The 24617-nt window shown below is 36.5% G+C and overlaps 2 protein-coding genes and 2 long non-coding RNA genes across 5 annotated transcripts; 2 read left to right on the forward strand and 2 right to left on the reverse strand.

The window, feature by feature from the left end:
• Positions 1 to 1437: 1437 nt before the first annotated feature.
• LOC132102858 (putative transcription factor Ovo-like 1) lies at positions 1438 to 7599 on the forward strand. Its single transcript, XM_059507552.1, has 4 exons — positions 1438 to 1857; positions 4662 to 4900; positions 5135 to 5426; positions 6378 to 7599. The coding sequence occupies exons 1-4, from the start codon at positions 1758 to 1760 to the stop codon at positions 6713 to 6715; spliced, it is 969 nt and encodes a 322-aa protein (XP_059363535.1). The 5' UTR covers positions 1438 to 1757; the 3' UTR covers positions 6716 to 7599.
• A 536-nt stretch (positions 7600 to 8135) lies between these two features.
• mus81 (MUS81 structure-specific endonuclease subunit) lies at positions 8136 to 14456 on the forward strand. 2 transcript variants are annotated; one of them, XM_059502319.1, is made up of 17 exons: positions 8136 to 8255; positions 8509 to 8673; positions 8768 to 8924; positions 9029 to 9141; positions 9217 to 9333; positions 9482 to 9562; positions 9646 to 9734; positions 9826 to 9996; positions 10106 to 10294; positions 10402 to 10529; positions 11217 to 11329; positions 11476 to 11595; positions 11675 to 11770; positions 11870 to 11998; positions 12473 to 12576; positions 12831 to 12914; positions 14326 to 14456. In XM_059502319.1, exons 2-17 carry the CDS (start codon positions 8521 to 8523, stop codon positions 14390 to 14392), a joined length of 1911 nt encoding a protein of 636 aa, XP_059358302.1. In that variant the 5' UTR covers positions 8136 to 8255; positions 8509 to 8520; the 3' UTR covers positions 14393 to 14456. The 2 variants fall into 2 exon arrangements, with proteins under 2 accessions (XP_059358302.1, XP_059358311.1); XM_059502328.1 differs by lacking the exon at positions 8136 to 8255 and having other exon boundaries at positions 10109 to 10294.
• A 3857-nt stretch (positions 14457 to 18313) lies between these two features.
• Positions 18314 to 19318, reverse strand: LOC132096749 (uncharacterized). The gene is made up of 3 exons (XR_009422616.1): positions 19266 to 19318; positions 18712 to 18890; positions 18314 to 18450 (listed from the first exon to the last, which is right to left on the reverse strand). It is a non-coding gene; the product is annotated as an uncharacterized LOC132096749 (long non-coding RNA).
• An 855-nt stretch (positions 19319 to 20173) lies between these two features.
• Positions 20174 to 23818, reverse strand: LOC132096755 (uncharacterized). Its single transcript, XR_009422617.1, has 3 exons — positions 23609 to 23818; positions 21130 to 21252; positions 20174 to 20402 (listed from the first exon to the last, which is right to left on the reverse strand). It is a non-coding gene; the product is annotated as an uncharacterized LOC132096755 (long non-coding RNA).
• Between the last annotated feature and the right edge of the window lie 799 nt (positions 23819 to 24617).

The raw sequence follows: 24617 nt of genomic DNA on the forward strand, positions 1-24617 counted from the left end.
GTCTCCATCTTTGAGACCAATGTTTGTAACAGTAAAGTTACAGTATAAGGTGGTTGAACTGATTTATAACAGCTTATGCAAGCCCTGCAGATATGAGACTTGTTCACCTGAAACGCTGAATGTGTTTCGAACTATAGACCCAAGTTTGAAATTGTGATAATTACTCAGACTAAGTTTTATTAATGAGTTGGATGGAGAAGCTGGTTAAAAAAAAAAAAACTTAAGCCAAATGTTCTGCCGCAACCACTCCAACAGCCCAGACAGCATGCCTGTCATTCTGCACACCTCTGCCTTTCACTCAGTCTTTCTCTTTCTCATTTGTGCTATCATCTCTTCATCTTTTCACCTGTTTGCTCTTTTTACCTCAACCTGTTTTCCATTTATAAACTGTTCTCTTCTCCCATTATCTAGGTCATTTACAGCTAATGCACATGACTGAGAAAAAATAAGCATGTTAGGAATTCATATAAAATTTGGTTTTCATATCATGGAGGCCGAAGAACAGCATGATCATTTTGGAAAATATACAATATGTTTACTGCAACTTCAGCAGACATTTCAGCTTACACAAAACTGCAAAACCGCATGATCTTCTGAAACTTGCATGCCAACACGAAACTGTTGGAACTGAGTATTTTCCTAATTGTTCGATTAGCATCATGATGAACTGCAGTTTTGTGTACACTTGAGGTGTTTTTGTTAGCTCAGCTGCCATTATCAATTGCCTCATAAATAAACTGTGAAATGCTGGAGGGATTAGGTCTCAGAAGTTTCAGTGCAACATTGTTGTATATTTAGGGACTAAGAAAGAGTGAGCAGTTGCATTTGGCAGTTGAGTTGCAAGAAACCTAACCTGGCTGTTCCCATGTCTAATGCTTATAGTCTAATGAACAAAAAGCAATATGAGTTTAAACTAAATTACCTTATGTGAATTGAGCTATTTTGACCATATATAGGCTAAATGCTCAATGCTCTTAAGGTGTCAGAGAAAAACCCAAGGAAAGAAACTTCACAGTTTTTCACGCTTCCACATGGTGTAAAATGCAACTTTAACTGTAGCCTAGCCTATACAATCGGTGTAAGATTTCTTTTTAGTTCGTTTTTTTGGTCACATCCTACCTCGTAGACTATTACCTCTACATTCACACCGGTGCCACCTTGAAGCGGAATTGTTCAGGGGAAGGGGGGGGGGACTGAAAGAGAAAACCGGTTGGACAGGTAAGACGCAGAGGCCGGACTGGGTCGGGTTTGTTGTCACCGTTATATTCAGACGCATGCGCATTGTTACCTGTTTCCTCACGAAATGTGTACCTGCACTCTAATCAGCCGCTGAAATTCGCTTTGTCGTCCGTCGGTTGAGCAGTTTGGACTATTTACCTGCCACAAACTTCACCTCCCGCCTTGACAAAGACACCTAGCTGTGTCTTAACCTATCGGACTGAGTGTATTTCCGAGCAAGACTTCGTGAACTCGGAGTAGCGGAAGACGGCGTAAGGTGTAAGCAGAAGCGGGTGAATGTAGCTCCACGGAAACCTGCACAGGTAGACACAAAAAGTTTGGAGTAAAGAGGTGTCCGTATAGAGCGAAGAGCTAGGCTTTGCTTTTCCAAATTGAGGATAAGGCAATTGAAGACACCATCCAAGAAGGACATTACGCTTGATTTGTATTGTGGAGCAGTTTTTCCAAAAGTAAGTCGGTGTTAAAAAGCCTGCCGTTTAATTTTGAGAGATAGCGGGGAAGGACCTCGGGAATAGACCATGCCACGAGCTTTTCTAGTGAAGAAAACGTGGAATTCACTCGGCAAGAGAAACTGGAGCGATCTACCGGATCATGAACGCGGAGACATTTATATTCCAGGTGAGACGATACAGAAGTAAACACTTTTAGCTCACAATCCGGATAACGGTACGGGTGCATCGAATGGCACATTCAGTAAGACAAGATTTTTTTCCCAGGAACAGTGTTAGGAACAGTCCTGCGTAATTTAATATCTTATTTTGTGTTGGCTATTGTGTTTTTACCATTTTTTAAAACTTTGTATGTGTACCTTAAGGCTGGCTCCAGTAGCCTAAATTAAAGGTAGCCTACCTACATATAAAACTTATCTAAATGTGACAATTTCTTTGTGTGTGATTTAACTAAGCATGATCTTATAAAATGAGTTTGTGTAAGCGGGCCGTTATTGCTCTTTTGGTTGACCTTCAGACCCAGCTGTCTTCCTTATAATGTGAAACTCGTTGCAACACACGGTGCCAGTGGCCTGTTCACAAAACCTTTATAGTCTTCTGAGATTAAAGCACTATAGGCCTATAGCCTAAGGTTTAGCCTTTTTTGTTTAGAGTTTAGAGAGTAAGGGAAAATTCCCTTTGAAGGCTGGTATCTAATAACTAATAACTTTTAGATTGGATTTTTTTGAGATCATATTACTGCGGCTCACCTAACGGAATAGACACAACCGTTCATTATGATCCCCTTCTTCAATCTCTGCACTTATCATTAGATTACAGACCTAATAAGATATTCTGAGATAGGCCTATTAGGCTACACTGTAGTGTTTTTTTATTTTTATTTTTTTATTATTATTTACGGTTAACAATTAAACAATTAAAATGTGTGTAGCCTATAGAAATTTGACATTTTAAAAGGATGCGTTCAGATGTTTTTTGTCCGCCTGCGAGTTTTTGTGAAAGTTGAATCCATTTGCATAACAGCTCATTCATAAACTGAACCAACTTGAAACAGAGACATATACATTTGATTCATGCAGGTGTCAGAAGGTTGTTGTACCTGTTCCGTGTGTTGCCATGACGTTTACCGACTTGTAAACAAAAGCTAAAGACTGTAGGCTATTAATCGATGAATAATGGAGTTATTCTGATATTTTCTCTACAGCAACACTGACATAAAAAATCTAATTTATCTCTTTCTTTCTTTCTTTCTTTCTTTCTTCCTTTCTAATCTATGCAACATCCGTTTTAACGCACCGTGGTCCTTTAGATTGTCGTCCGTGATATGGTTTTGGGTTAATGTTTACAGAGGTAAAGGAAATAACGGGCTTTGCCGCGCTGTCTCCCTTTTCCCGCTACACCTTTAGCAAACAAACACACACACACACACACACACACACACACACACACACAGCGAGTGTACCTTTCACCTCACTTTTCGATATCTGCTGAACAAACCCGGAGCACAAGCATTGTTATATATTTATCGACGTCGCCTACCCATTTTATGACTCTTGTTTTAAACCCATTCTTTAACTTTAGTTTAGTTTAGTTTTTTTTAATTGGTTTATTCTTTACTTCGCCTGCCATGCCACGCATAGAAATTGTCAGAGAAGGGCGAAACTGACTTTGAAACACAACGAGAAATACAATAAATTGAAAAACTAAAAATAGTAATCATTTGAAAAATCTAGCTATTTTAAATAAGCTACGAGCTTGCTTGAATGACCAGGATTTGTCATAGTCGGTAATACGATCAAATATGAAATAAATATTTATTTTTGTATATATATATATTTTTACGACTAGGCCTAATGCATTTAATTAAAATACATAAATTTTCTAAGTCGAATCTATTTGTGATGTTTAAGACCTGTTTGGTTATATCATATTTGTTGTGTAACTGTTTGTGAACGGAGGTGTTGGCAAACACCAGGGCAAAGGCAAAAAGAAACAATCACTGCCATGTATCGTTTTTACTTATAGATTATATTAGAGAAAATAATAATAATAATAATGAGAAGAACTTATAAAATATTGCATTCACATTTATACATTCGGGTCTCTTCAGCATCAAACTACTAATTTAATAAACATAGGCTACTACTAAATACTTAGATTTCTTTATGACAGGAAACCAAGTAATTCTATAAATCTGCTTGGATTATATGGTCGTTATGAAATAGATTGTTGCTTTTTACCGTTAGCCACTGCACACATCAGATATTTGCATTATAATTTGCAACCCAGTCGATTGTGCCACACCAGAATCAACAGATTTATTGTTCAGGCTACTAGTATTAGTGTTTTTGACCATCTGAAATCTATCTCCATGCAACCAATGTTTTTTCTTTTTTTTTCTCTCTCAGTGACCTAATAATCTCTCTCAGTAGCTAGTATTATCGAACAACCTCTTAGGAAAGAATATGATAAGTTTACCGGCAAACATTTGCAGATTATCCATCTGATGTATTGTGTTGCGTGGAGGTTTGTATAAAGGGAGCTCGAGCCTGTGTCTCTAGCTCAGCTGGTCTGACTGGTAAAGCAGTAACTGGAGTGGTTTGACTTCAGCACGGCACAATACGCTCACAAACTCATGCGCACCAGCCAACCCACCCACTCACACTCGTGTTTTCACACACCTGGCCCAGAGGTACAACTGTCCCCCTTAGCCTCCAGAGCCACATACACACCCAGTTTTTGATTGTCTAGAAATAACATCCTTCATCTTCAGCTATGTAGGCTGTAATCCACACTTGTTCACATAGCCAAGATGTAATGCTGGAAAGATTTGTACATCTTGCGCTTGTCATCATTTGTCTTTAAACAATACTCGGGCCAAATAAGCAAAGCAAATATTGTGGTGACACAATGAATGATGCTTTCTGCTCTACTTCTAAAATTTGACGCCATCGTTTCTTCTTTTTCCTCTAGTCTCCATGTCTCCCGTTGCGCTTCGAGAGGAGACCGAAGCCAGTCCAGCAGAGGTGGCACTGTGCCTGTCCACTCGCAAGGACCACAGCATATACACGTACCACCAGATGTACACCAATGACCCCGGTGCAGTGGTTCCTGCTGCTGAGCTCCCATCATGCACTGCTCTAGGCCAGAGTCCAGAGACCGAGCACATCCGAAGCACACACAACAATACATATGAGCGCACTAAAATAAAGGTGAGGCTTCTGGAAAATGTTTACCTTTACTATATTGATCTAAGGTCTAGTTACAACGGCAATAAGCTCATATTCAGCTGCAGAGCCATTGTGCCACCGTTAAACATTATTGATTTGCGAATTGCTTGTGTGTTTTGGTTATACTCATATCACTTTACTATTTTAAGTGTTTACACTACCACTACCACTAATTTCGTCTTTATATTTCCCTCTTTGTTTGTTATCTCACTGCAGGTCACCACAGGTGAGCTTCCCAAAGAGGTTCCACCTATTGTTCCTAGCGTAACTACCAGTACACCTGCTTCTATAGCAACATCTTGCTCCCCTCCTGCCGCTAAGTCACCTTCAGTGCAGTTGAGTGGTGGTACTTATGTTTGCCAGGTGTGTCAAAAAGTTTTCCAGTTCCAGCGCATGCTAAACAGACACCTGAAATGTCACAGCGAGCAGAAGAGACACCTGTGCGACTTTTGCGGAAAGGGCTTTAACGACACCTTTGATCTCAAGAGGCACGTTCGCACACACACAGGTAAGAGCTTTATTTGTTCGCGATGAAGTAGAATTTGCCACAAATAATTGGTTGCTGACTGGATTGTGAGACTTGGATGTTGTAGAAGGGCGGGATTTAAGCATTTTCACTGAAAGATCAAGACACTTGGATTGAAACATGACGAGGTCAAAAAAATTAAATAGATAGACAGACAGACAGACAGACAGATCGATAGATAGATACACTAAAGTTCAAAAATGCTTAGAATAATTCAGATTTTTTAAAAGTTTTTCTAAAAAGGACCAAAGCTGCATTTATTTGGTCAAAAATACAGTAAAAACAGGAATATTGTGAAATATTATTACCATTTAAAATAATTGTTTTCTATTTGAATATATTTAAAAATGCAATTTATTCCTGTGATGCAAAACTGAATTTTCAGCAGCCATTACTCCAGTGTTTATTGTCACATGGCCCTTCAGAAATCATTCTAATGGGTGCTCATATATTATTATAAGTGGTACACGGTTATTAATAATTGTTAAGTATTATCATTATTGAAAACTGTTTGCTGCTTACCATTAACATGTGGAAATCATGATAAACTTTTCAGGATTCTTTAATGAATAGAAATCTTATGTAACATTATAAATATGTTTACTGTCACTTTTGATCAATTTAATGTGTCCTTGCTGAATAAAATGTTTAAATTTATTTTACTTTACTTTACTTTACTTTAGAATAGTAGTGTATAACACTTTCTGCAATTTTTTTTTAAATAAAATAAATGGGAAAACTTTGTTTTGTTTTCAACATTAAAAATAATAAGAAATGTATTATTGCTATAGATGTTGAAATCATATAAATAAAAAAAGGGTGATTTCCTTCTCAGTTAGATTTTTTTTATTCAAAGAAAAAAGTGCTGTTATACCAACATGCAAAACATCTTCAAATTTTTAAAACAAGAATATTCTTCTGTTCCTTCTGTAGGTGTTCGACCATATAAGTGCAATCTCTGTGAGAAGGCCTTCACTCAGCGCTGCTCTCTGGAGTCGCACATGAAAAAGATTCATGGTGTCATGCAGCAGTACGCTTACAAAGAGCGCCGCAGCAAGCTGTACGTCTGTGAAGAGTGCGGCCTTACGGCTTCTACCCAGGATGCATTGCTGCATCACCTCCACACTAAACATCCAAACAATCTCCTCCTGCGGGCCAAGGGGGCACGAAGACTGTCACCAGTGGGGAATGCTACTAAAGATGACACCTCCCAACCTGGTTCCCCTCTCTCTAATAATAGTGATGATACTGTAGGGTCAGGAGGGAGGTAGAGAGAGGGATGTTTCTTAAACGATATTTTTGTGTATATATAAAGGGATGTGATTAATGTGCATTCTGATGATTTCATGTTTCATTCAGAATACAGACAATAAGGGAAGAGGTCATTTAAAAAGGGAAAGTAAAGTCATGCAAAATGCTGTTTAAATGGTAGTGAGTTGAGATTCAGCTTAAACTTTTGCTGCAGGATCGGGCTGTACTTTTCCCTGTGTAACACACAAAAGCAGCTGATAACTTCTACAGCATAAGTATGCACTACTTCAGTTTACATAATAATATTATTATTATTAAAATAGATGTAATGAAACACAACTCAGGAGAAATACACAGATGAATGTGACATTAAATTGTACCATTTGTAGTGTGTGCGACAATGATTTTATGTAGCAATGTTTCAACACTAAAATAATACTTTTGTGAACTCTGTGGCGACTGATAGTTACATATCAGCAGTCTCTGAATGTTTGAAAAAGGGATTTTGAAAAGGAAATTAATTTTGTGTTGTTGCTGTACTACTGTATGTAATATATACCTGCATAAATTTATCATAAGAGATTTATATTTATCCTGGTGTAGTTTTTATATTTTCTTGGGTATGTTTTTGCTAGATTTTATATATTTACTTTCACATGTAACAACCTTTTTAATACTAAACTTGTGTTTTTGGGTTGCATTATTATTTTTGTATTTTTTATATTCAAAAGCATCATAAATGTAATATTTTAATTTCTTGTCACTGTTAGATAAATTAAGTAGGCTCTGTGGCAATCTATAACAATACACCTTCACAATAAATGTGTTTTTGTTGATGGTTTAAAAAGAACTGTTTCATTCTTGAATTATTTCAGGAATAAGCAACATACTATCAGAAACCCAACTACTAAGAACTTAATTATTCATGTTTTAAAGTACTTTTTATGTATAATTGCATGCATACATGCATGCAAACAGTTGTGAACAATAAAGCATTTTAGAATTTACATGTAAGAGAGCATGGATAAGAGACAGCAGGAGAGAGAAAGATTCAGTGGGTGGCTGCTGGTGGATGCCAGATCCTTGTTTGGTCTTGTTTCTGGAATTCGGTGGCTGTTTCATTGTGGGCCCATCAGGCATTAACGACTCAAAAGTGCCTATCCCTTTAAAACCGTTATTTTCAACAGCACCAACAAATTCAGTACCACCCTTTCAAACTATAATACCTACAATAATTTCTCGTTTAAAAACAAACCTAAGTTGAATTGAGATGAAATGTAGGCTTGCTTATTAATCAAGCCCAAGTTGGGTAAATTAACCACTATAGTTAAATAGCCTATTACTGCAAAACATTAATCTAAACATCATCCGAACATTCTAAGTATGTGTAGTCCAGACAACTCTCATGCAATCTGCCATGTTTCTACGTTTCGAGGTTTACTCAAATGCACCACCAAACCTTGGAGTGGCGCTACTTAATTGTGTATCGTCGGGCGGAAATGACGGAACTACAATGCTTTCGAAAACACAGGCGGGGAAACGGTGGGCAGTTGAACTAAGGTAAATACAGCATCCCAAAACCCTGCAGATAATATAATAATTGTAATTATTTACATGCATTTTAAAAGATGACGATTTATGTTTTTAGCACATCGGTTGCAAGCGAATAACTAAACGTGCAAATAGGCTATTCGTTTAGTTTTGATAGTACATACATTTATATAGTAACAGTTACGTGTCCACTCTTGTGTAATGAGATTAAGTCAGTTGCATTGCAAAAATTTAAGCATATGGATGTTTTTTTACTTTGTAGGATGTAAATTGCATGCTCGATGCAAACATGCCGACGGATCAGGTGTGTTTGGGTCGCAAGCGCCCGGTACCTTCATGCCCAAACCCTCTATTTCTGCAGTGGTTAACAGAATTGCGTGACAGCGCCAAAGAGAAAGGCCTGAAAACGCAGTACGTGTATCAGAAGGTGAGCAATTGTGTTGGAATGTAACTACACGTAAATAAATCCATTAGTAACCGATTAAACTCAGTGACTGAAGTGCTGTGTTTGTCTTTAACAGGCCATAAACTCTTTGAAAAAATATCCTCTGCCTTTGAAAAACGGGAAAGAGGCGAAGATCCTGCAGAATTTCGGTGACGGGATCTGCAAGATTTTGGACGAGCGACTGGAGAAGCATTATAGAGAAAACGGTCAGGGACCTCAGTTTAGTGCAGACGGTAACTTCCTATAAAATTTAGAGTACCCACAACCTTTAATTATTTTAAACCGTTGTTTAATCTGTTGGTCTCATGTTTACAATCTTAATTTATTACTGAAAAAGGTTCTGATGCTCCAATCCACTTGGCTCCTTCTTTCCAGAGGAGCAACATGGCTTCCTCCAAACAGATGGAAGCACCCACAAATGAACCTTCGGGAAACTTGAGTGAACATATGGTTGGTTTAAAAAAGAAAAAGAGTTGCGAATACTTGTTCGTGTTAATATTAGAAAACTAATGACTCGTTTTGCAGAAGCGAACACAAAGAGAAGTAAGAAAGGAGAAGGGAACTAAGAAAAAGAGAGAGTATGTGCCGCAGAAGAGGTCTGGAGGTTACGCTGTACTGCTCACTTTGTATAGACACGCACAGGTAAAACGAGCACATTTATTTTCATCTCATTTTATGTTCTATTTAAATAAATTGTCAAAACCAAGGCTGCTAAAAACAATAAAATAAATGGCGGATGCCTACTCACTCTATAAAATGTAAGGGTATAAGTTTCTCCCTTGTTTTCTAGACGCCTGGCAGTAAAGGCTTCATGTTTAGGAATGAACTACAAACTGAGGCACAACCCTTGTGTGAGAAGTCCTTCACAGTGGTAAGGCAAACAGCTCACTTCTACACAAGACTCACTATAACCACTGCTTGTACCCTAAGTATATTGTTTTCTCCTACTACTAGCCTGATCTTGGTAGCAAGTACACTGCATGGTCCTCGGTGAGCACACTCATTCAGAAAGACCTTCTGGTGAAGACACACAATCCTGCCAGGTGATATGTTGTAAACTGGAAACCCAGCCCTGGATTTCTGCTGTAGCTTGAGTTCAGTTGCTCATATCCCTCTTTCCATTTTTTATTTCAGGTATTCATTGACCGATCAGGGTCTGGCTCTAGCCGAGAAGCTGGATTCTGAAGAGACTGGGATGGCTAAAGAACATGTGGAGCAAATGAGTGAAGAGGAGGACGCTCGGGATGGACCAGACGTCGTAGACCTGACTTTAGAGGAGGAGGAGCAGGAAGAAAAAGAGCGTTGGTATGTAGAAGCAGGTTGGCTTTTGCAAAGACGTGCCAAAAATGTTTTGCATGTTGGGAGGGTATGAAGCAGTGGTGACATATTAACTGTGTAAACTCCCATCTGCCAGTAGGTCCAGCAAGTCTTTAGAAAGGCCTGCCACAGCTCTTAATGTAAACCAGGCCAGAGGTCAGATCTCTGAATCGGATGCCGCGGGAAAATCTCAGACCCCAGAGACGGGGAGAACAGCAATGGGTTGGCATCTTCCACCTGGCTCTTATGACATTGTGTTGTGTGTCGACGTCATCGAAACAACAGGGTAAGAGGAAAAGAGATTGAATTTCAAGCTTTCTTTAATGAATTGTCTTTCATAAAACTGAAAATAATTAGTAGAATTACATCACCGTGATATTCTGAACTCGGCAGGGGAAGCAGTGGTCGCAAACAAGAATTGGTTAAGGAATTGCAAAGGAATTGTGTGACCTTTGACATCAGGAAACTGAATGTGGGCGATTTTCTTTGGGTGGCACGTGAGAAAGTGACACCTGTTCCTGGTAAGTCAACTAGCTATTTTTCCGTTGTTTAGCAGATGTAGGACTAGTTAATAACCAGCAGATGGAATTGTTGCTCTTAGAAGAAATGCACAAAGAACGTTTAGTAGGTCAAATGAAGACATTTATATAAAGTTGTTCTCAACCCTCCTATCCTAGCTGATATGAACTTGTGTTGTAATAAAAAGTTTAATATTGTACATCTTTATTTTTATTTATTTTACATTTTATTTAAAATTGTCAAATATAGCAATTTAACAGTTTAAAGGAATAGTTAAAGAAATGTAAATTTACTCACCCTCAGGTCATCCAAGATATGGATGAGTTTGTTCCTTCTTTGTAACAAATTGGATTATTGTGATGTTTTTATCAGCTGTTTGTTCTCATTCCGCTGGCACCCATTCACTGCAGAAGATAAATTGGTGAGCAAGTGATGAAATGCTAAATTTCTCCAAATCTGTTCCCTTGAAGAAACCAATTTATTAACATCTTAGATGGCCTGAGGGTGGTTGAATTTTATGCAAATGTTCATTTGTGGTTGAACTATTCCTTTAAATAATGAAAAAACTTTTTGGGGCCCTCATGGAAAAAAAAAGTTAAAAAATGCAAAAAAAAAAAAAAAATTTTTTAGTTTTTTTTTTAATTGTACAGTTCAACGTACCAATTCCAAAAAATTGTGTCCTCCTTCAGGACAGCTTCGTCCACCTGTGGGGAAAGAGTTGGTGCTAGATTACATAATTGAGAGGAAGAGGATGGATGATCTGTGTGGAAGCATTATAGATGGACGCTTCAGAGAGCAAAAGGTTTGAAACATGACCTATATATAGATATAGATATATAATATGAAAATGAACTTTAAGTCCCATTTTTTTGATAACCTCTGTTTATCTGCTCTTTATATAATGAAATTATTTTGAGTTATTTTTTCCTTTCATGTTCTCATGTGTAGTTTCGACTGAAGAGGTGTGGTCTGCGTAAGCCCATTTATCTGGTGGAGGAGTGCGGATCAGCAGCGGCTCATCTCAGTATACCTGAGAGTACATTACAACAAGCAATAGTCAATACACAGGTATACAGCAGGCCATAATGACCATTATGAAATAGTGGATGACGATGATGATGTGCTTGTATAAGTGTGTAATTCGCAGGTGGTTGATGGCTTCTTTGTGAAGCGTGTACAGGATGTGAAAGAGTCTGCTGCTTACCTCACCATCATGACCAGATACCTCCAGAAACTCTACCATGTATGTTTTACAGTCAAATCAAAGCAGCATGCGTGAATCACTTCTTAATTAGTGTATTATTTTAATCTAAACTTTTTCTTTTTCATTTTTCATTGTCAGAATTGCACGTTATTCTGTCGCTCCAGAGAACTGGAGGGCGATGGAGGAGATGAGAGTGAGCAAACGGCAAACCTCTCTTGTTCTCTCATGGCCTTCACAGAATTTAACTATGGGGCTATTAAGAACAAGGTAATGTCAACAAATCAATTGACATATGAGAAAGTAAGGTTGCACTGATATTAAAATTATGCCCGATATGATTTCCTGATGACCTGAAAATAATTGCTGGTATGATGAATGACAATATTGAACTGTACTAAAATAAAAATGAAACACTAAAATTTTTAATTGGAATTGTGACACATAAGTGACATCACAATATTATATATTATGAAGTATGGTTAAATATTCATTTTGAAATGAGAAAGTCCTGAAAACAGCCTTAGTTTGTTTTTTACTCTTATCAAGTACCAAATTGCAATGAAATATCCAGTATCAACCAATACTGTATATATATTTAATTTATCAGTATTGGCTGATACTGGATATATAAAGCTGGTGACCTTTGTTGTCCTGATATCACATGAAATTCTGTGAGAAAATGTTTTTATCATAAATCCTACTATTATTTCTAATCAAGATCTCTGTCTCATGCAAACACAGTGCCAGACAGTGCGGGAAGTGTTTGCACGACAGCTTATGCAGATCAGTGGAGTCTCTGGTGATAAAGCAGCCGCTGTTCTTGAACACTACAGCACAGTCAGCAGGTGTGACTCACTCATTAAAACTCATTTACATTCCACTATCACAGACACTCACTCATTAAATCACTCATTTATATCATCTATAACAGACATTTACTTACTGTATGATATGAAAATTAATGTATTCTGTAACAACTGATTGGTAACACATGCAGACGATATTGTCATAAAACACATTGGTTTGCTTAATCATCTGGAAAAGCCTATTGGCTTTGCTTAATTTTATTTATTTTTTTAATCATTCATTCTTTCTGTAGTTTATTGCAAGCATATGATCAGTGCTCCAGTGAATCAGAAAAAGAGAAGCTGCTTTCATCCATCAAATATGGAAAACTCAAAAGGTTTGATTTGTTCTTTCATTTGTTTGTACTATCTATCTACCTATCTGTATGTAGAATATATATATATAGATATATATATATATATAGATATAGATATATATAGATATAGATATATAGATATATATATACAGTACAGACCAAAAGTTTGGAAACATTACTATTTTTTAATGTTTTTGAAAGAAGTTTCTTCTGCTCATCAAGCCTGCATTTATTTGATCAAAAAAACAGTAATATTGTGAAATATTATTTCAACTTAAAATAATAGTTTTCTATTTGAATATACTTAAAAAAAATTTATTCCTGTGATGCAAAGCTGAATTTTCAGCATCATTACTCCAGCCTTCAGTGTCACATGTAACATCCAGTCTATCACATGATCATTTAGAAATCATTCTAATATTCTGATTTGTTATGAGTGTTGGAAACAGTTCTGCTGTCTAATATATTTGATGAATAAAAGGTTAAAAAGAACTGCATTTATTAAAAAATATATATATATCTAATATATATTCTAATAATATATTTTCTTTACTATCACTTTTTATCAATTTAACATCCTTGCTGAATAAAAGTAGTGATTTTATTTTTTAAAAAAAAGAAAAAGAAAAAAATTACTGACCCCAAATTACTGACCAGTAGTTTATATTGTTATTACATAATATTTATATTTTAAAAACATACCTTTTTTTTTTTTTTTTTTTTTTACTTTTTTAGGATACTTTGATGAATAAAAAGTATCACATGTTCTGAAAAAATATTAAGCAGCAGAACTGTTTCCAACTTTGATAATGAATCATCATATTAGAATAATTTCTAAAGGATCATGTGACAATGATCCTAAAAATTCAGCTTTGCATCACAGAAATAAATGATAATTTAAAGTATAATAAATTTAAAAACAATTATTTTAAATTGTAATAATATATCATATGACATTTTTTTCTGTATTTTTGATCAAATAAATGCAGGCTTGGATGCAATAAATTTAATCAGCTTCTACATTTTATTTCAAGTAAATGCTCTTTCTTTGAACTTTGTATTCATCGATGAATCTTGAAAAGAATGTGTTGTGGTTTCCACCAAAATATTACGCAGCACAACTGTATTGAACATTAATAACAACAAGAAAACATTAATACCATATGAGCATATTGAAGGGTCATGTGACACTGAAGACTGGAGTAATGATGCTGAAAATTCAGCTTTGCCATCACAGGAATACATTTACATTTTAAAGTAGTAAAATAAAAAAACACATTTTAAATGGTGGTAATATTTCACAATATTACTGTTTTTCTGTATTTTATATTAAATCCATTCTTCGTCGAGCCTAAGAGACTTAAATAACACACATTTTTAAAGTTGCTATATTATGATGTATATGTATTTTATTTATTTTTTATTATTGCAGGAATCTCGGACCAGCCTTGAGCCGCACTATATATCAGCTTTACTGTACGCGTGGACCTTTGTCATAGGCTTTCGCCTTTATTACAAATACAAATGTGTGCAGCATTTCAGTTTAATCGTATTTTCATTCTGTAAATTTTTTTCGCAAATAATGTCTAAAGTAATAAATTACAGTTTTTCTAACTTGTGTGTTCTGTATGTTTCTCACCCCTCTGAAACACTGCAGTTCAATTCTATGCTTCAAAACAAAAACCGCTAGCTTGCTGTGCCTTAGCGTGAATCACTGAAGCGTATGCATTCAAAAAAAGGCAAAATGTGCATTAAAATGAGGCAAAGATTTGGAAGGGGCAAACCTAAAGAAAAAAAATACATTTTCAAAAAAAATAAAATATACATTTATAACTTATAAAATTATTAACAAAAATAATTTAAAGCAAAAAAACGACAAGTTTGAGATAGCTGAAAAGCTCAATATTGAATCAATCAATCAATTGAAGTGAACTGTTACTCATGCAAAATGAACAGGATTACTGGATCTAATTATTACTATTTTTTTAAGTGCATGGGATTCTAAAAATAACATCTGAACCAGTGACTTGCTTCAACAGCATTCTGTTCAATAACTTCCAAGCACAAATATATCTCAAGTGAAAACTGAATTCCCATTAAGAAGTTTTACACACATAGTGACATCATAGTGACAAGTCCAAAGGTTGGAGCTTGCAAAATTCCCTCCATTATGTACTGTTTGAAGGCTTCATAGGAAGAGTGCAGTGGCAGGCGGAGTACAAGAATACAAGTATTTGCTTTGGGAATATTCGGTTGCCCTCATGAAGGAACTGAATTTGTGGACGGTGTGGAAATCCCAGTGGAGGCACTGTTGAAGCTCCAGATGTAAACTCCAATACCTTCTCTAGGGTGACTGGACTGCATTCTCCTTCTGTAACACAAGAAAGTGGTGAGAAACACGTATGTTGATTTTATTTTTAGGCCATATCGTCTAGCCCTAACCTTTTGTCAGAGGTGGAAAGAGTACAAAAATATTCTACTCAAGTAAAAGTACCATTACATTAATGAAATTTTACTTAAGTACAAGTAAAAGTACCAGTCTAAAAATCTACTCAAGTAAAAGTAAAAAGTAGCTCATTTAAACTTTACTCAGAGTAAAAATTACTTAGTTACATTTTAACAGTGGGAGGGAGTCAAAAATGGGACAGGCCAAGGGTGTCAAACTCAGTTCCTGGAGGGCCACAGTCCTGCACAGTTTAGATTTAACCCTAATTAAACACACCTGATCCAGCTAATCTAATCATTTAGGTTTATTTGAAAACTACATGATATGTGTGCTGGAGCAGGGTTAGAACTAAACTCTGCAGGGCTACGGCCCTCCAGGAACTGAGTTTGACACCCCTGGTATAGGTCTATTAATCTCAAACTAGTTGTTTTTAATTAAAGGAATCAGTTATTTAGAATAATAAAACATTTGGGCTGTTACCAGGCAAATCAGTATCAACAAACTCATCTTTTAATGCAGAGGAAATGCAGAAGATTCATTGGAAGTGGCATTTAGATATATTACACTGTTTAGTGCAGGACAAGAATGCATTTAACCTGCAGTTACAAATGCATGAATAATGTTTTGATATACAAAACATAAAATGTTGAATACTCATTTGAAATTATAAGAAATTAATTATTTAAAAAAATCAAAAGATACTTTAAATGTGATATTAAAATGGCCAGTATGTGTCAGCAAGTCACTGTTAATAAGTGAGTCATTGCGATTGAACCGAATCATTTAAACGGTTGATTCATTCAGGAACGAAACACTGTCACGTTGCTCAGAGACGCAAAACTGTGCTTTGGTGGCTGTGTTTGGAATTATTTTCTGTTTTAGAAATAGAGCTAAAAAAGGCAATATGGTGTCTAAAACGCAAGTCTCTTAATTAACTTGTTTACTGAACTGTTATATATATATGTATGTATGTATATATTCATGATGATTTTTGGAGGAAAAGACGGCATTCTTTGTGTGATTTTGATTTAATGTATGAAATTATATAAATGTGAATTTTCTGCCCCTATATCTTCAATTTTGTGATCATTCTAAACATAGGCGCCGATTTATGTTTTTCTCCGTGGGTGCTCAAGGGCGCAAGCCATTTAAAAAATAAAAAAATAGACTAGGCTATTAAAAAAATATTGCATTTCAGAACCTTAGGCTAATGGACAGCGGCCGATACAAACAAACACAACAGCGTCACTTCTCAAAAATACAAACAGGATTGGAGATGAAAAGTTTAACTGACACGTAACCGCTAATGCGTTCAGCTTCTTGGGAAATTAATGTTTTGTAAATATTGATTAAAAGACTATTGCGAAAGGACAGCGTTTCCATTAACCGATTGTTGCGACTAAAATAATGAGTTTCTGGGAATGTCTACCTCATTTATGTTTCGAGGTTTCTTTTGATAGTGGCATAGCTTTTCTTTGAGGTTTCGAATCCATTATTCATATAGGCTAAAAAAATATTTTTTTATTTTATGTATTTAACAAAGAACTTGTATTCTGTCCAAAAGTAGGCTACTTTTGTGTCCATTAGTTTTTCCTCTTTTAAACCGTATATAGGCCTATACTTGAGCAGAAAAATGTTCCCATTTAAACCCTGTTACGAACTTTAAGGAGTCTAGGGAATGTACCGTAACATTTACATATTAACGTACTGCTGGGTATGAAATGAGGTGGAAGAACATGACAGACAAAACTTTGAAAGAGAAAAAATACTGGACGTTTATTCACAAAAAGCCAAAGCCACTAGATCCAGTAAAATAATGTCGATATATCAATATTAATAGGTTTGGCTTTTTTTATAACAAATCTGTCCATTTTAGTCTGATTAATGATTAGTGATTACGGAAAGCATTACATGATTACATACTCGCACGGCACTGTATAGTGGGGGATGGGACGTTTTCAGAAACGCTGTGATTGGTGGATAGGATATGGAACATGCATGCGACTGGTTATGTCACTGTCACTGACAACAACATAACCAATCACAGTGTGGCAGACGCTTCATAGCGCCAACTGCAATGTTTAATTTTAAATAAATGTAGCCTACTGGCAGTCTGGCACTGGCACACGTGGGTGCTCATTTTCCGTGGGTGCTCGGTATTTTCCGTGGGTGCTCCACGGTATCGGCGCCTATGATTCTAAATGCATTTTAGGAGACTGAATCACACAGTGAAAGAACGCACTATAAGCGCGCACATCATTAAAACAAAAAATATGATATTATCGCAGATGATATATATAGCACACTCCTCACCACTGTCTTTTTGGCTAATTTGTGCAAAACCTCTTGCTAAAATGTCAAAGCTTCATTTTAACCACCAATGCAACGATGCAATTATTTAGCTTACCTCTACATTCTTGCGAAGGGTTGATGTCTTGTCGAGATTTTATAAGCTGCTAGTTTGGTCTTCCTAGGCAAGTACAGCTTACACTGCATAATAGAGCATACATATGGCCAGGGGTTCACTTCATTTCCTTCGAGTTCAACTTCAGAATATGACGGGGTTTCGTTTTCAGCGGTGTCTGCACCACTAACGCCTGTTTTGACCGTCTGCATCTTTCTTGTGATTTTAGCGCCAGTTTGCCCTCCTGCCCATTATTTACTGACGTAGTTTCCAGGGAGCGATTTTTTTTTTTTTTTTTTTTTTTTTACTCAGTAATTAATGCGTTTTAAAATGTAGCGAAGTACAATACTTTAAACAAAATATACTTAAGTAAAAGTAAAATTACAGATTTAAAAAAATACTTTAAAAAGTATTAGTACACAAAAAAGCTACTCAATTACAGTAACGCGAGTAAATGTAATTCGTTACTTTCCACCTCTGCCTTTTGTATGCGTTACTTTGGAGCAATTTGGAAGTTGCATGCTGACAGGACTTTTTGTGGTGAATATCAACCACAAAAGTCTCACGAAGAAGTCTGCAGCTGACTGGACAAGGGAGTCCTTCTCCTCCAGACTGGACACATGTCTTAAGGCACCTATAATGCTGAGACTATCTGCTGCCTCTGCAATTGCACTGTTCGCCTTTTGGACTGTTGTTGCTTCCTGTATCTAAAAAGAAAGATAGTGAGTGGCTTGTAAAGATACCTTCCCTATATAAATTAAATGTTTAAGCAATATAGCACTCGTGTTCATGAGGATGTTCATGGATATCCTCACGGCTGTGGTTTGGCCGCAGCCACGAGGCTGAAGGCCGAGTGACGCAGGTAACCTGAACACGTTTGAAGCGATTCATAAATAATAGAAAGTTAATAGAAAATAAGGCTGTCACTGTACTGTACATTCAATGTATAACACCTTTCTCCTGCTTACTTTTATTAACTGTTCCCTGAAAGTATGGTCACCAACTTCATCCACCGTGGCCGGGGGTGTTGGTATCCCACAGATTAGATGGAAAAGCCTTTCGGAAAAGAAATGTGGACTGACTCCTCCATGGACCACACACAGAGCAATCATTTTTGCCACCCACATGTAAAGTTTAGTCTACAAAGCTAAAATTAAAGAAATAATAGTAAAATCTTGCTCTGCTGTAATGCTTGTTAATTTAACACCTTAAAATGCTATGATTAATATTAGTGCTACTACAAATAACTTTTTATTGCACCTTTCAAAACATGTTTCAAAAAGGTGATTCAGTACATTAAAGAAACGAAGAATCATGGAAAAATCCTAACCAAGAGTTAACAAATTAAGGCAAAATAACTAAAATAAAACATGATACAGACAAAAAACACAGGATGAAACCTGCCCAATACATAAAAACAAACAAGGGAAGAGGAATAAGGGAGAAATCATGTTTCCGTGTATACATTTCTAGAATTCTGCCAGTTGAATGAGGACAGTCCTAAGAATTTGGGCTTCCTTACCTTGAGTATCAAGAGACAACTGCCGGTCTTTCTTGTGTCCCTCAAAGATATTTCGTCAACTGCCCCTTCACCATTGTCATCTTCATCCACAAACACAACATCTAATTTTGCTTCAGGGTTGAAGAACCTACGCTTGAATGTCCGCAGGCTACACAGTAAAACATAATCCCTGCACACATTTATTTGGTTGCTTGTTAGACAGAATCTTCCATCAACTTTTTTTTCAATATGGTCTGTAGATCAATCCTGCAAACTAAGAAGTTCATGCATTTTATTTTAACCACCTGATTAAATGTAACAGGATATAGAAAATGAAACCTGTACATACACTAGAAAAATATAAAATCAAGTTAATGAGAAAAGGCAGCGGTGGCTGGGTGGAGGGCCCAGGCAGCGGTGAGCGGAGCTATTGAGAGTGGTGGGAATGAATTCATCGATGTGGATGCCACCTGGTAGTACACAGAAAATCCAAATGATTTCACCTTCAGCAAGAGAACACACACTCAGTGGAAACAAAATACATCATTAGAAAATATCCATAGGTAGAAAAATTACAAAACCTTATCCTAGGGAATGTAACTGCTCAGACATCACACAGAATAAATAGATACATTTTAATACATATTAGGAAAAAAAAACTTTATATTTGTATTTGCCACTCATCACTACAAAGTGCATAGTGGACATTACAAAAATCATTAGATGAGCAATCATTTTAATATGGACCTGATCTGAAACCACTTGTGAGGTCTGATCTACTGCTGGAGCTGCGAGTGGTGGGAATGAATTCTGGGACATGACTTCAGTTATAGGTATAAACATTACAGAGAACACATTTATATGATTGTAGTATGATATAAATCCCTGTTTATAATTCCATACCTGCAAGACAGTGGCTCGTGGCACAATATAAAGCCTGCTTTTGCCAACAACTGCTTTTAGTTCCTTCACAGAACTAACTTGCAATTTCTGGATCTTGCATCCTTTGCCTGTCCTTGCCAATCCAAAGCCTACCAAATTTATAACTGATGCGAGGGTAGCTTTGGCAAACAAAGTTGTTTAATTCAGATAAACTCCAGTTTAACCCAATCTTTGAGTTTGTGCATCCGGCCTCCGTTGACTCGTGCACAGGTTTTCCTAAAAATTGAAATGTAAACATCAGTATAATCGTTTCCTAGTTGCAAAGTAACATTCATTAGTTGCTACAAGATCTTTCAGGACTCATATTTTCAAACATAATCACAGTGTTGCCAAACCCCAAAAGTAGACCTGTGTGACTACCACAGTTAACTGAAGATCATTTGTGTTTCTACTAAGTTTACAGCTTTGAAACTAAACGAACCCTACACTCCTAAGGAAATTGCATATGACAGAAGAAAGAGCCTGGTCTCACTCACACGGCCATCACACATTTGACCATATGTGAAAGAACATTAACATACAATATATGGTGTAGCTTAGTGTGTGAATGCACCACCCAGATCCTCACACTAACCATACCCACCATTGACTAACTTCAGATAGCTGATGCAAAAGGATTCATTGGGAGGTATTCCTGGACACTTTCAAAGTGATGCCTTGGCATGAGAAAGTGTTGCATAGGGGTAACTATTAAAATATCTTCATGGAAACTTATGGAAATGCATCAAAGAGTAAACTACTCTGCAATATTTCTTTAAAACAAATGCTAAATGTATTAACAGTCAAATGTTTCTCAATATAGAGGCAGTATAACAAATCAGACCATACAAGCTCAAGCTAACATAAAATCCAAAGCAGCTCATTCCATAGCTTTCTTTGCACGAAGGTTAGATAATAAGGTGTAAAAGTAAATAATTCTTATCTGCTTCAATCTCACGTTTACCTAATCCATGTTTAGCCAGTTCCTCAAGTTCTATTGTGGGGGGCAGAAAACCATTATCTGGCCCTGGAAAGAGGTAAAGTTTTGCTTGCCAAATAGGGTTTTCCCTGCGGCCACCAGATCCTCCTGTAAAACACAAATACATAACGGTCAGCAGTCATTCTTGGCTAAAATGTTCCTGTGTGTGTATTCATGAGAGAGATTCACATTAATACACTTTAATAAACATGCTGACATGCATGCTATTCTTGCAATGGAAATGCAATAACACTAACTTCCTTGGATCAGAAAAAAAAAGTTCTTAGTTCTGATTACTTATTTTTTTTCCACAGTAAAAAGCCATGATAGCCTGTAGGTATTGATTTCAGGTTGTAACAGTAGCCAACAGGTAAGTTAACGAGTCAAATGTTCATTTAAAAGGATATTGACGGCAAAAGCTGCTCTCGAACTGGAGGAGCATTGGGAACATTGTTTGTGTACAAGGAGTTTACTAAAAATAAACAATTTTAACGCTGGAACTTACATATGGCAGAAACCAGAAGACAATGGGAGGTAGCCAATTTCTCTGAATTTCCCTGAATTAGATTCTGCCAAAAAGATCTTAAGCTTATGGTTACAAACAGGGGCGCTGGACTGGGGGTTAAACCAAGTACTGATTACCAGGGCCCCAAAGGAAGAGAGGGCCCTTGAAAAGTCTGGTATATATATTTTCAAGGGGAGGGGGGCCCATGAGGACTGCCTGTGCATAGGGCCCGGGATCTTGTGCAGTGCACCTGGTTACAAAGAGACCTTACAATATATGGCAGAACTCCATCTAAAGCTGAAGGAACTTCACGCTTTGTTTATCCTTCTATATCCCTTTATGTTGATTCTGTCACCTGTAAATCTATTGACTCTCCTAATTTTAAATTTATATGGTCAGCAGGAATTATTTAACTCAGCAGGAAATATTTAAGTCAACTGTACTCAAAGGAAGGTTTGAATGTTTTAGACTTTTTACCTTGAACCAGATTTTTAAAATAAACTGGTTGAAAAAAAAATTGTTTAAAGGGGAATTCAGTCTGGTTCTGGATTCCTAATACAATTTTTGAAAGATGTGGAAATTAAAAATTTATGCTTTCTTGTGATTTTAAATGTACAAGACTACCTATGAAACTTTCCATGTTATTATGTCACGGAAGCTGATCTTTAAACACAATTTTTCTCCTCATATCATATAGAACAATCAATATTATCAGCCTGTAAATAATTTTTCTTCCCTTATTGGTTTAATGGGCATTGTTTTTTGTTTCAGGCTTCGTAAACAATAGGGGAGACTTTTATTCTTATGAAGACGTTATTGAACTATATGGTTTAAATGCATCAAAACAGAACTAGGCTACATTAAGCTTACAAAGACTATTTGAATATGAATGTCCCTCAACTATTTATACAAGGGGTAAATATCCTGGATGTTAAAAGTAATTTGTTTTTAAGAAACTTTATAACTGATAGTAAGAGTACAATTATTAAGGCTTATGGGAATTGGTTTGCACTTTTCCCCAAATATCACATTTCATTAGGTATGGACAGTGCCAAACAAATTTGTTTCACAATAGTCCATTTAAAAATTATTAATCATTATTACCCTTAGATATTTAAGTAAATTTTACCATAATGTTTCCCCACTGTGCTCTTTTTGCCAAGAGGAGGAAGAATCTATTTTACACTTATTCTACTTCTGTTCTTATACTAAACAATTGTGGCTTCACATTTCAGCTTCCATATATCTTGCATTTCATCAGTTGTGTAATATTTCTGTCAGTAAGGTTCTTTTTCACTCGGATGTCTCTGAAAACAAAAAGCTAGATGATATATTAAACTTTTTTTTGTATGATATATTCACAAAGCAAGATACCTTAAATTCAAACGTAACTGCAAAGTATTTCCTTATGATTTACAGTTATTTTTGTCATCACTTTAAAAAAATCCCCTCCAATAAAAAAGCTTTAAGTTTTATAAATGTAATCTTTAGTTTTTCCTTTTCTCTGTATCCCCACGTCCATGGTTCTGTATTCTGTAAAAAAAAACGTGGGATAGCCACATCCTGTACTAACAAAAACATCTTTTAGGGAAACTCTTTGTACACGAACAATGTTCTCAATGCTCGAGTTCATGTGTAGGGACCCTTATAATACTACAAGCAAAGTGTCATGTTGTGTCGAGCCTTCTTGAGATTTAAAAAATAGCTATTTTAATGTGTATTTGCAGTAGTTCTAGCCCCTAGCGAACCAATTCAAAAAGTAATTTGACTGTAAAGACAGTCAATCTTAAAAGTACAGTTTTTGTCGTCAATATCATTTTAAATGAACGTTTGACTCCAGTACGTTCACAAAAAGACCCTAGAATGCATTTTGGAAACTGTTTTGCTTTAAGTTATTAAACAACTACCCCGAACTTCTGATAGCACATTAGCAAATCTGATGTTAAAAAATAAAATTACCTCGAACTCGATGAATTCGCCGGCGAAATAGTCATCTTGTTGTGAAAAATAAGGTTGAATCATCATTTCTCGCTGCCAGCTCCGGTCTTGCACGGGCTGCAGCATTAAAAAGACGATTAAAAATTCACCCTATGGCTGCTCCGACATGGTGCTAATCAGTGCTAATTACAAGTTAGCAGGTGCGATTTGATTGATTAGAACAGCACGCTCTGCTCCGCCTAAAGTGCGATGCAGGCCTAATTTGCATAAAGATATCTGCAACGTCATTTCGCCTAGTCAAACAGATATCTCAAATTTCAGATATCTCTAATCAAAATTCATTTCAAGATATCTATAAGTTGATAATAGATATCTACAATTAAATTATGACTATCCCTAACTTCAGTTTGAGATATCTACAATGCCATTTTGACTAGTCATAATTCCAGTTACAGATATCTAAAACGTCATTTCGCCTAGTCAAAACTTAATTTAAGATATCTGAAAAGGAACATGTAGATATATTGAATTGACTTGAATTAACCTTTTCGCACGTAAGTTCTAAAATAGTCAGACCAGCAGTCTGGCGTGAGTTTTTTTCTGCGACCGTTATTTTGCAATCAGTCGCGTTCTAATTTCCATGGAGACGCATGAACCTTGTCATGTGACATTTCAGTCAAAATGGCGCGCACACAATGGATAACCGTCTGCAGGTGAGTAACGTTAGCTTGGATATTTCGCTTTATTTAATTTTTTTATTCAAAACCTCTCAAATAATTTGTTAGCGTGTACCGACTATGGTTGAAATGGTTCTGTTTGCTGCCCCCCCCCTCCCTCCACTGCTGTGAACTTCGCTTGCACATGGTACTTTGCATCTCCCCCAGAAACGCCGCGTGACAATTGTTGCATCTCCCCCAGAAACGCCGCGTGACAATCGGTGCATCTCCCCCAGAAACGCCGCGTGACAATCGGTGCATCTCCCCCAGAACAGCCGCGTGACAATCGGTGCATCTCCCCCAGAAATGCCGCG

Source organism: Carassius carassius, chromosome 2 (assembly GCF_963082965.1).
Source record: "Carassius carassius chromosome 2, fCarCar2.1, whole genome shotgun sequence".
Taxonomy (NCBI): domain Eukaryota; kingdom Metazoa; phylum Chordata; class Actinopteri; order Cypriniformes; family Cyprinidae; genus Carassius; species Carassius carassius.